Genomic DNA, 13,353 nt, shown 5'->3' on the forward strand with positions numbered 1-13,353 from the left:
CCATCTATCTATCCATCCATCTATCCATCCATCCATCCATCCATCTATATATCCAACCATCCATCTATCCATCTATCCATCTATCCAACCAACCATCCATCCAACCATCCATCTATCCATCTATCCATCCATCCAACCAACCATATATCCTTCCATCCATCCAACCATCCATCTATATATCCAACCATCCATCTATCCATCCATCTATATATCCATCCAACCATCCATCCATCCATCCATCTATCCATCTATCCAACCAACCATCCATCCAACCATACATCCATCCATCTATCCATCCAACATCCATCCAACCAACCATACTTCTATCCATCCATCCATCCAACCATCCATTCAACCATCCATCCATCTATATATCCAACCATCCATCTATCCATCCATCCATTCAACCTCCATCCATCCATCCAACCAACCAACCATCCATTCAACCATCTATCCATCCATCTATTCATCCATCCATCAACCATCCATCCATCCATCCAACCAACCATCCATTCAACCAACCATCCATTCAACCATCTATCCATCCATCCATCTATATATCCAACCATCCATCTATTCATCCATCCATCCAACCATCCATCCATCCATATTTTTTTATTTCAATTAGTTTAATTTATTTTCTTACATTCCTAAAATTGTAACTGCTGTTCTGCATCTGTTTGCAAAATCAATTCAAAATCAGGAACTGAACTGGAATTTAAGACATTCTCAATTCAATTCCAAAGGGCGATCAACCTCGTTTCTTGCATTCAAAAACAGCTAGATGATGGATTATAATGGCACAGAACACGTTTTAAAAAGTCAACTATACATCTTAAGACACGAAACAGAGAAACTTAATGCAACAGGCAAAGACGTCCATCTGACGCATGTGTACACATAAAATTAGCAGAGACTGAACTCACTCCATGGCCCTCGTCCCACCCAGAGTACGACAACATATGCATTACTAATTGTCATTACAACAAGCATGATTCTGAAGCAGACCTGACAGATCACTAGCAACAGAAACACACTGAGTCCAAGCATGGCATGATCTCCACACGGGTGTCAAGAGTTTTCAGACTCTCAGAGATGAAGAGGGCCAGTTGTAATGGGAACGCCCAATGCTCAGACACGCAAACAGCCAAATCCTTCTTTAACACAGCAGCTCTTGATGAATGACTGGGGACAGCGCCGTTGCCAGGATCCAATACTGGCCAAGTCCATGGAAAGGAAAAGAGCAGGTCTTTTGTTGCATTCGAGCACAAAAACAAAGCGGCTTTGCTTTTAAAGCACAGTGTATCTCCTCTTTGAAGCCCTCTGACATCCTCATTAACTCAGGGAAAAAACTTATGAAGCCAAATTAATTTTTGTTTTGCCTTGTTAATGTTGTTCTTCTTGGCTGAACTTCACTCGCCTTAATCTAAACACCAGCGTGACGCGTTTTCACTACAATGCCATAGAAAACTTGTGAGAAATTAGCAATTGACTATTAATAAAATAACTGTTAAAAATTCAGCAAAAAATGTCAAATGCATGAGAGACTCAAAATTAAATTAAATGGAGTTCACTGTTGCTAAACTATCAGTTGCAACACAAATATGATCAAACTCTGATTCGTATCGAGCAATTAAAGTAAATCAATTATCACTATTTGTTCTTGCATTGCAGTAATGAGATACTTTTTAAACTTGGAAACTTTAAAAATATTTACATAAATGATGCCTTTTTTTCTTGCATTGCAGTAATAAAATGTATAAATACTTCAGCCTTAAAAACGTGTATCTGAAACGACATATCTGAAAAAAGCCTGACTGAACTTAGTGCCAAGTTCGTCAGTATTAAAATTATACTGTTTACAGATTCTGATAACCTACACATACATCTGTACATGAGATTACGCAACACAGCAGTGCTCCCTCTTGGCACCTTAAGCAGCAATCGCATACCATCATTATAAGCTACATTAAGTCTCTGCATGCTGCTCTTTCTGTAATGCCGCCACAAATGGCCAGTATACATAGGGGTACATTATGCTTTAAAAAGTGTAGTCTTCACAGATCCTGAGCACATGCCAAATTTGCGAATCAACATATTGGCCTGGGCATACAGCGTACAACACTGTCTGTAAATATCCCTATCATCAGACAGGTCATCAGTTATATAATGCCCCAAGTATTTAACCTCATTACATACCTTAAGGACACTCCCAGACAGAGAGAAGTCAGGAAATGTCAGTTTTCTGTCCCCCCTACTCCTAACAATCATAATATTACTCTGTTTGGCATTATATTTAATATCAAAATCTGAACCATATCGAGAACCAATCCTCAGTAACTTGAAGACCAGCACTATATGGACAAAAAATCACCAAATCATCTGCATACATCAAATGGTTTATAATGGTATGACCAACCATACAACCTGTTCTACAACCATTTAACAGCTTTGATAAATCATCCATATAAACATTAAATATAAAGGGAGATATATAAATATAAATGCTTCCCTGTCTGACTCCATTACACACACTGAATGGAGCAGACACACAATTACCCCATACATTAATTGATGAGCATACCAAAAAAACAAAATTCTCACTAAAAATTTGGGAACTTCTCTATTGTATAACTTAAAAAATAATTGTTCATGATTTACACGATCAAAGGCTTTAGAAGCATCAATAAAACACATAAAAATTGTGGAATTATGGCTGTTATAAAAATCTAAAATCTCCTTTAGAGCAAAAATACACATATCAGTGCCATGTTTCGGTTTAAAACCAAACTGGTTATCAGAAGTCAGAACAAAATGTTCCATCTTATCCAATAAAATCCTTTCAATAACCTTGGATAGAGTACTGGCCAAGGCTATAGGCCGGTAATTATCCATATAAATACGTTACCTTACTTTTTAAAACTTGTAAACATTACACATTTTTAAATAAAATACCACTATTTTTCTTGCATTGAAGTAATGAGATGTATAAATATAAAAAAAAAATTTAACTTGTAAACTTTACAAATATTTAAATAAAAAAATACTATTTGTTCTTGCATTGCAGTAACGATATATATATATATATAAATACTTTACTTTTTAAAACTTGTAAACATTACACATATTTAAATAAAATACCACTATTTTTCTTGCATGGAAATAATGAGATGTCCAAGTACTTCACTTTTTAAAACTTGTAAACTTTACAAATATTAATATTAATAAAATACCTGTGTCATACCTTATTTAAAAATTCTGCAAACATGTAAATTGCACAAGAGACTCAAAATAAACTTCGATAGAGTTTGCTGTTGCTAAACTATCAATGCAACACACAGATATTATCAAACTCATACCAAGCAATCAAAGTATAAATGCGGCCTCAAAGTGAAAAACAGAGCCCTTTCTTTCTCTCCTCTAGACTCTTGCTCATCGTCTGCTCTGCCTTCATCATTTCATACCTTTCAAATGAATCTGTCTGTCGGTGTCTCAGTATAAGCAGTGTTGTGTGAAGGAGCGTCATGCCTCAGCTCATCCTGTGAGTGTGTAATGATTCAACACAGGACACGTCTGTACCGTCAGACCCCGACAGAGACTCAATATTACTGTTACCATAGTAAACTGGAGAGTATGCATCACATTTACACATGCTACTGCATACATCAAATATTAAAAACATGTTGAGGGAGGCACTGAATTGAACAAAACACGTCCAGGTCTTATTTCACATCAAAACCAAAACGCTTCTTGTTTCTTCAATCCAGTGTTTTTAGTGCATTACATTGAACATAACTTACACACAAATCAGCAGCAAAACAAATATACCATGATGCATACATACTTTTTAAATACCTTACTTTTTAAAATCTTAAAAAGAACAAGTTTTCAACTTTTTTCCTGCATTGCAGTAATGCGATGTATAAACCCTACTTTTTAAAACGTGTAAACTTCATGAATATTTAAATACAATATCACTATTTTTTCTTTCATTGCAGTTATAAAATATCTAAATACTTTAATCTATTTTTGCTTAAGTTGTAAACTTTACAAATATTCAAATATCTTATCGAATATTTAAATAAAGTCTCTACTGCAATGCAATAAATATTTAATATTTAATACATATTTGTAAAGTTTACAAGTTTAAAAAAGTATTTATACTTTATATTTACTTTACTAAGATCTAAATAAAATATCACATGTTTGCATTGCATGAAATGTATTAATACTTTAAAAAACATGTAAACTTTACAAATATTTTAATAAAATATCACAATTTTGTCTTGCATTGCAGTAATGAGGATGAGATTTTATTGCATTACAGTAATAATAATTTGGAGTAAAGGTCTTACAAAAAATCCTAAAATCTGAATCATTTCTTATTAGATTGATATAATTCAAAAGGTTTTGTGTCTCTTGTATCTCGTATCTCTCGTATTACTCCCATTCTGTTCTCTCTTTCTTTCATTATCCATTTCTTCTGGTGATTTAGACTGCAATATGAGCCGGGCGGGTAATTTTTTTGTGGTTTTAATGAGATTCAGAGTTTTACCTTTGAGCACTGCTTGTGATTCTGACACCAAACCAATGATCCGTTGCTCTGAAAGAGAGAACAGACATCATAAAACACTGGACATCACATCAGATACGAAACATTCACTCAAAACAGAAATAAATAAACAGAAGAAAAAATCAAAAAAAAAAATTATTTTAGTAAATCAGTTCACACTGTTCATTTCATTGAATCGATTCAAAACACTGATTCAAAGATTCATTTGCACAATCATTAAAAAAAATTGGTGCCAGATAAAATTTTTTCCATTAAACTGTTTGTTTCACTGAATCGATTCAAAACACAGATTCAAAGATTTGTGTGCACCTTCACTCAAAAAACGGACTAAAAGTGTTCCTTTAACTACAGTTTCAAATGAATCAATGCCTTGTTCCCTTTTCCACAAGCATCCGAAGGGGCAAACTTCTCGGGTCTGTAAACCAAAAGTCTGCTTAAGTTCAATGTCAAGTTCAAAGGAATCTGGTACAATGTAATCCAGTGGAAATTCCCCGTGAAACCTTGGAAAAGAACTCATCATTAAAGGACTTAACTTGCCCTCCAGTCCCGCCGGGTGTTGTGCACTCGATGTCAAGGATAACGGTCAACGGCTTCAAAGAGAGGACGAGACCACAGCAAACACTCACATGCGGAACATGTGCCTTCTCGAAGACGTGTGTGATGCTTTCATGTGTCTTCGATCAGCGCAGTCTGAACTGTTTCAGCAGCTCTGCGGGATCTGCTTCAGTTATGATAACGGCATCATCTTTACATGACTGTAAATCAAACATTATTAGCTGCAGCTCATGAGCTACAGGGGCTTTAAACCAAAACAAATCATTTTACGAAACATAATGAGCTGCCTACATGTTAGGACGATTAATGGAAATGAAACTTTTTTTTTACTCATCATTAAAGGACTTAACTTGCCCTCCAGTCCCGCCGGGTGTTGTGCACTCGATGTCAAGGATAACGGTCAACGGCTTCAAAGAGAGGACGAGACCACAGCAAACACTCACATGCGGAACATGTGCCTTCTCGAAGACGTGTGTGATGCTTTCATGTGTCTTCGATCAGCGCAGTCTGAACTGTTTCAGCAGCTCTGCGGGATCTGCTTCAGTTATGATAACGGCATCATCTTTACATGACTGTAAATCAAACATTATTAGCTGCCGCTCATGAGCTACAGGGGCTTTAAACCAAAACAAATCATTTTACGAAACATTATGAGCTGCCTACATGTTAGGACGATTAATGGAAATGAAACTTTTTTTTAATTATTATTGTTATTATTATTATTTTACAGCCATATTGCTATTAGGGTTGCAAAGGGGCAGACCATTTCCAGAAACTTTCCAGGATTCTTTGGAAACTTTCAAAAAATGTTGGAAATTTGTGGGAATTTTTGGAAAGTTTCCGGAAATTTACCAGAAATCTTCCGCCCCTTTGGAAACTTAATTGCTATATTAATCACAAGATGTTGGCCACCCTACAAACAAGCACTGCAATCATATTTCTTATTTTGTTTTAATTTCATAATTTTAATATTTTTATTTCGTAATAATAATAATGATAATAATTATTATTTTTATTTTTATTATAGCCATATTGATATATTAATCACAAAATGTTGGGCAAATTACGCAGCCCTACAAACAAGCACTGCAAACCTGGACTTTTTTTCTTCAGAAAAATCACAATTAAATTTTTTCCCCAATTCGTGCAGCGCTGCTACATATTTCTAAGACAGGATCATGAATGGAATGAGCACACAGACACACCGTTCTGCAGAAAGGATTTAGCTATGACGAAGTATTAAATGCAGGACTTACTGACTGATGAAGGCACAACCAAATATGATATAAAAACATTCAACGAGCATTTTGCAGAACTTTGTTCAATTTCTGCAGGAATCTATGGAGATGTATTTTTATAAAAGCAATAAGGTGTTTGAGATCAGCATGTACTGCAGTGTGTCACAGTGTCTTCTTGCTTGAATCTCTGTCAGGACGGCCGACACATTCTGCGGCGTGACAGCATCCCTCGGACACTCGGCGGGATGTTGACCCAGCTGTCTCTGACCCGGGACTGTCAGCATTGTAACCCGGCTTAGTGAAGAGTCAAGGGTATTCCTGGAGCGTTTTAACCTTTGGATCTAAAGCTGACAGAACAGTTTGCTTAAGCGTCGCATGTGTCAGATCAACTGTAACCCATCGAGGAACTAAACACAACATCGTCCTGAAAGATAAATGTATTTGTTTAGCAGATGCTCTTATCCGAAGCGACTAACAATAGAGGAATATTAAGAGTTCGTCACAGAGCCAACAACGTTCGTAGTGTACGCGCGGGTTTGAGGCGGCAGAGGAACATTTGAGGATGGATGAGATACACTGGGAGAAAAACACACTGAGATTCAGGAACGAATTTAAATTCATTAAATTAATCCAGATTTACATGCAAAGAAAAGAAAAGGTTTTGAAAGCCTAAAGGTTTATAGGCATTACAGATGGATGGATGGAACAATAGATGGATGACAAATGGATGGATGGACGGATGGATGGATAGAACAATAGATGGATGGATGGATGGATGGATGAAGATAAATAGAATGATAGATTAATAGATAGATGACAGATGGATGGATGGATGATAGAACGATAGATGAATGGATAGATGATGGATGGATAGATAGAATTATAGATTAATAGATAGATGATAAATGGATGTATGGATGGATGGATGATAGAATGATAGATGGATGGATAGATGATGGATGGATGGAATGATAGATGTATGCATAGACAGAACAATGGATGGATGATAGAATGATAGATGGATGGATGGATGGATAGAACAATAGATGGATGGATGGATGGATGGATGGATGAAGATAAATAGAATGATAGATTAATAGATAGATGACAAATGGATGTATGGATGGATGGATGATAGAATGATAGATGGATGGATGGATGGATAGAACAATAGATGGATGGATGGATGGATGGATGGATGAAGATAAATAGAATGATAGATTAATAGATAGATGACAAATGGATGTATGGATGGATGGATGATAGAATGATAGATGGATGGATGGATGATAGAATTATAGATGGATGGATGGAACGACAGATAGATGGATGGATAGAACGATAGATGTATGCATAGACAGAACAATGGATGGATGGATGATAGAATGATAGATGGATGGATGGATGATAGAATGATAGATGGATGGATGGACAGGTTTATAGGCCTTACAGATGGATGGATGGAATGACAGATTAATAGATAGATGACAGATGGATGGATGGATGGATGGATGATAGAATGATAGACAAAACAACAGATGGATAGACAGATGGTAAATGGATAAAGCGATAAATGGATGGATGGATGGACAGACAGAACAATGGATGAATGGATGAAACATTAGATGTATAATATGAAAGAACAACAGAACAATGATAGACAGATCACATCTGAGTAACGCAGTGTTTTATAGACGTCCGAAACTTCAGGTTATTATTCTCTCGTTTGATTTGGAGCTCTTGATCTCGGTGTCACATGTTAAGTGCTCTAGTTAGTGTGTGTTACAGTCAGCAGCAGGTGCTTTGAGCTCTTCTCTCATTGTTCTGAGTTTAGCTGTTCTTCTGGGCTTTATTTACATCGTTGAGACGCTTTAATCAGAGCTGCTTTAGGCGAGTGTTTAACACGACACACTCCACACACAGCCGTCTCTGCTTAAATCCATTCCATACGACTCTCCTTTCATTGGACATCCAGACGTAAAAGAACGTAAAAAAAGCCATAAAAGAAGCCAGCGTCATTCATCATTTTGTCATATCTTTCCAGTTTAATGCTGTTGTCCTAAAGCAGGGGTTTTCAATATTTTAGACCCAATTTATTCTGTGAAAAATTAGTATTATACATACAGGTACATCTATTTTTTAAAACAATATTTAGTAAATTATCAAATTTTTTTCTACTCATTATAGCACTGTACTGTTAGATGTATTATTTATTTAGTTTTATTTATGTATTTATTATTTTAATTTAAATTGTAACATTTTAGATTCAATCATTTAGACCCAGTTTATTCTGTAAAAAATAGTATTATAAATATATCTAAGTATACATATATATAAAAAAAACATTTTGTTTCTTTTAAATTAATTATATTTTTTCTACTCATTGTAGAACTGTACTGCATTATTTATTTTAATCATAAAGCAGGGGGGTTTAAACCTTTTAGACCCATTATAAATGGCATTATAAATATATCTAAATATTTTATATTTAGTTAATTTTTTTTTTTACTCATTATAGCACTCTACTTTTAGAAGTATTATTTATTTACAGATCTGTTTACGCATTTATTATTTTAATATTTATTTGTTTAAATATTATTTTTATTTCTTATTTATTTTAAAGTATTTGTATTTACTCTAATAATTTTTTTTTTTTTTTTTACACTTCATTTATGTATATTTTTTACTCTCTTTTTCTCTATTTTCAACAGGAATGTCTTAAAGCGCACAATGCTTTTGCTATATGAAGATCAGATTTGTGTTCATCAAGTTCCAAATCAAAAAGAAAATTATCCAAGTATTTAATTCACTGGATTATACAAAATTAGACATTACCACACAAGATTAATCAACATTTAAAAAATTTTACTGATTGAATTTCAGGAAAGATAACTATATTATAAAACATATTTCCAAACAAGAAGCTTTTTTCCACATTCAAAATCATTTAAAAAGTCTTATAGTCTTATAACATAATACTACATGCATCTGTATCCTTACAAGAAAAGCAAAACCACTTGTGATGAGACAAAACAGCAAGCTGACGTTCTTATCAGCGTTTCATAAGGTGCAAAACATCTACAGATGCCACATTCCGGAGATAAACGGGCTGTAAAGTAAAAATAATGCACTCTTGGGTTGTTTAAAGACCCATTATTACTTAGATAAGATCAACCGTAACACAGCCGACACTCACACCGGCCAAAGAGCAGAAGATTGCACCAACACCGATTATAAACTGTGCTAATCGAGCGCTGAATCTGAAGGTTAGAGGATGTTTCTGAGCGTGTGAATCGCCACAGGACTCCATTCATGTCTCTGCTAATGAAACCGCACACATACAAGCTGCTGTGGTTTGAGTCCCTTTCCAAGTTGTTTCATATCAAAGGCCCTTGACAAGCGACACGGCACGACTTCTTTCCAATGTTTGTCTTTCCTTTGGATCAGAACGCGCGTCCCTCGAGCCGAACGGAGGGAACGAAGGGCTTCATTTAAAACGCAATAATTTTAACGATGTCAGGCGTGCTCGCAGGACTCTCTGACACACCTTTGGCTTCATACGTCCACACATAAATAATTCCACTCGCAGCAGATGCTTTCCCGAACAGAGCCGGCCTTTCAGCTCGCAGACGCTGGATTTACAGCCGGGTGTTTCCCTCTGTCTTTTACCGAATCACCGATACATAAATACTCTCCAATAAGACAATAAAGACTCCAGAAAGCTTTAGATAGATATTTCACTGTTTTGATGACCTGTACACACTGTTATTTGGGTCATAAACTTTCTGAAGCGGCTTGAATGAACAAGTGAGACCAAGAGTTCTTGACTAATCAAATAGAAATCATCTGAATTACCCGAGCAAACCTGACAAAATGTTCTTAAGAGCGTCTTGTGCCTCTAAACGGCCAAATATCACTAATTAGTCGCCTAAAAATAATAAGTCAGAACGTTACTTTGTTTTACTTTTTTTTTTTTTTATTCTAGAACGCTGTTTATTCGCCAGTTTAAATAAAATAATCCTGTATTTTCAGTATAGATAGATGGATAGAGTGAGAAACGGATGGATGGATGGATAGATGGATATACGGATGGATGGATATACAGATGGATATACGGATGGATATACGGATGGATATACGGATGGATATACGGATGGATGGATATACGGATGGATATACGGATGGATGGATATACGGATGGATATACGGATGGATGGATATACGGATGGATATACGGATGGATGGATATACGGATGGATGGATATACGGAACAATAGATAGATAGATAGATAGATAGATAGATAGATAGATAGATAGATAGATAGATAGATAGATAGATAGATAGATAAAACAATGGATGGATGGATGGATGGATAGAACAATGGATGGATGGATAATGGAGAGATGGATAGATAGAACAATAGATGGATATACAGAACAATAGATAGATAGATAGATCGGAAGTTTTTCTGGAACATTCCTGTACTGTCAGACTCTTTGGTTCCAGCAGTAGGTTCCGATCGTTCTCTGGTCAGCTCTGAGTGATGGTTGATCCTCCAGCAGATGCGTGTGAGGCTGGCATTTGGTCAGCAGGAGAGTTCAGAGGGGGCTGCATGTTTTTGCAGCTGACCAGACCTCCCATTTTCACATGAAAGACCTGTGAACACACACACACACACACACACACACACGGCCTCCGGACACTCTTTATGGAGCACCAACAACAATCGCTTTCTATTCCTGGAGCTTCCATCCAGTTCAACCAGCACTTTATCAAGCTCAGCCTGTCACAGCACTTCCTGCGCAGACAAAAGACTTCGCCAGCTTTCTCCATACGTCCCTTTTGATGTTAAGAAAGATGTCCCCCTCCAATCATTAACGGCTGTAGCTCCGCTTCATCCCTGCCAAATGGCAACATCATAAACCGTCACGACTGCATTAGATGCATGCATTAACCTTGAACGCACTCGTGTGCCTTCAGATGCAAGCAGTGAGGAAACATTAGAAGAAGAGCCTTTCGCTGAGCTCTGAGGAAACGAATACGGTGTAGATGCACGACTTCTGACAAAACAAGAACGTAAGAGCAACACAAAGCCTTCACTTTACTAAAAACGGAATCATCTGTTGTACTGCATGTTCTCATACACTAGAGATTAAAGATCAGCCAAAATGCAACAAAGACTCAAAATAATACCTTTTAAACATACATTAAACTGGTTTCAGTATCTAACAACGTATGACCAACAAACGCAAAAATGCAGTGTGTTTGCTACTATTCAAGCTACTATTCACATATCATGAGAGAAGTTGAAGACACTAACAAACAAATGACTTTGTGCAATAATTTATAGACTTGATCAAGAGTATACGTCATGCACAGCCCATACTGCAACAAAAAACCACCAACAAAAAAAACATTTTTTTTTTATTTTTAAGTAATAAAAATGTAATATTTTCACATTACGTTCATAAGAATCTGGGAGGGAAATATTATATATATATATATATATTATATATATATATATATATAATGACTTTTTTTTCAAATTACATTAATAAGAATATGGGATGGAAATGTGCTTAAATGTCATAAAATAATTTTTTGACTATTAAGCCGTTATCCTGCCCAGTTCTCATTACTGCAATAAATAAATAAATAAAACATAAAAATTATTTAAAAAATACATATATATAATTTTGGAAGGGAAATGTGCTTAAATAACAAGTATTAAATATGTTACATTTTCTTCATGAAAATATAAGGTCACTGAAGGGATGCAATCGACTCTTTCTCCTCTGATTATGACCATCAGATGTTGTTTTACATCAATCACGTATGCATGCAGTCTGCTTGATGCCAATATGAGTTGCTTCTTTAAACCAGATTAAGCAGAACAGAAGAGAGTTCAGAGCTGAAAACTGATTTCAACACCCTCATCAATAAAGCGCAGTCTCAGCAACCAACCGGATATGACCACGAGAAACATGATTTCTAACCTAACCTAAATAATTCTATACGACGGACCGATAAAGCTGATTAAATAGCAGATATTCATCTCAAATATACTCTTTCTGTACATTTTGATCCAATATTAAGTGTTCATTTCATATTCTGTGACTGAATAGTTTTACTAGTAGCCTCTAGGTCACTACTGAGCAATAAGATCAATGCGTCAGGTTCAAAATCGGCTCACAGTTTAGCCAACCGATATATGGCCGTATGTTAAACGTTTTTAAATATTAAAATTAATTTAAATAGTGTAAAATAATAACATGGTTCATATAATATAAAATAAGCGATTCGTTTGATTTCATAAATTCTGTACACTCCATATATCGGTCATTCAAAAGCAGATATCGGACCGTTCTAGTAAACACAAAGTTGTAGAATTTTCCACTGAAACTCTACTCTGATAGAATGTCAGATTCGGACGCACCTGGAAATGCTTGAAAGCGGCAGAAATGCGCGTGATGTGCAGGCTGAGGCAACGCGACGCGCACCTCGCGCGGTAAACGCTCCCGCTGAAGAACTCGTCGGGTCCCCTCGCGTCGACGCGCGCGGCGCTCCACAGCAGCGCTAGAGTCCACAGCGTGAGCGCGAGCATCGCGAGGTCTGGTCGTCCGCTTGGATGTGCGCGGCTGAAGCGAGTTTGACGCTGCGGCGGGGCGGAGTCAACGCGCGTCACTTCAGATGGGACCACTGGGAAAGTTCGGCTTTTTTCATGCACTGCTCAATTTCTCTTCTTTCAAACCATCCAGAATACACAGTGTTTATTTTTTAACGCGTTATCTATTTGCATCTGATTTCAATTACAATAAACATCTTTAAAGGGGTTTTTCTCTCCACTTGCATACACCAAACTTAACAGTTGTATTCCTATCTATATTCTGAAACCTATGCACCACTATATGCAATGCATTTAACATTAAATCCTAAAAACATGATAAGTGATAAAAAGAGCAATCCAAAATCCCCTCTGGAAAAAC

At 36.2% G+C, this 13,353-nt stretch overlaps 1 protein-coding gene across 1 annotated transcript in view; it reads right to left on the minus strand.

The window, feature by feature from the left end:
* Positions 1-12,981, minus strand: part of LOC107565556 (anosmin-1-like) — a 37,956-nt gene extending 24,975 nt beyond the window's left edge. The window contains exons 1-2 of the mRNA XM_016250807.1: positions 12,804-12,981; positions 4,556-4,603 (exon numbers count right to left, since the gene is read on the minus strand). Coding sequence (XP_016106293.1) covers positions 4,556-4,603; positions 12,804-12,971 — 216 coding nt within the window. The 5' untranslated portion in view covers positions 12,972-12,981. The remainder of the gene's footprint in view (positions 1-4,555; positions 4,604-12,803) is intronic.
* Positions 12,982-13,353: the final 372 nt, after the last annotated feature.

Source organism: Sinocyclocheilus grahami, unplaced genomic scaffold (assembly GCF_001515645.1).
Source record: "Sinocyclocheilus grahami isolate Dianchi unplaced genomic scaffold, SAMN03320097.WGS_v1.1 scaffold1008.1, whole genome shotgun sequence".
Lineage (NCBI taxonomy): Eukaryota > Metazoa > Chordata > Actinopteri > Cypriniformes > Cyprinidae > Sinocyclocheilus > Sinocyclocheilus grahami.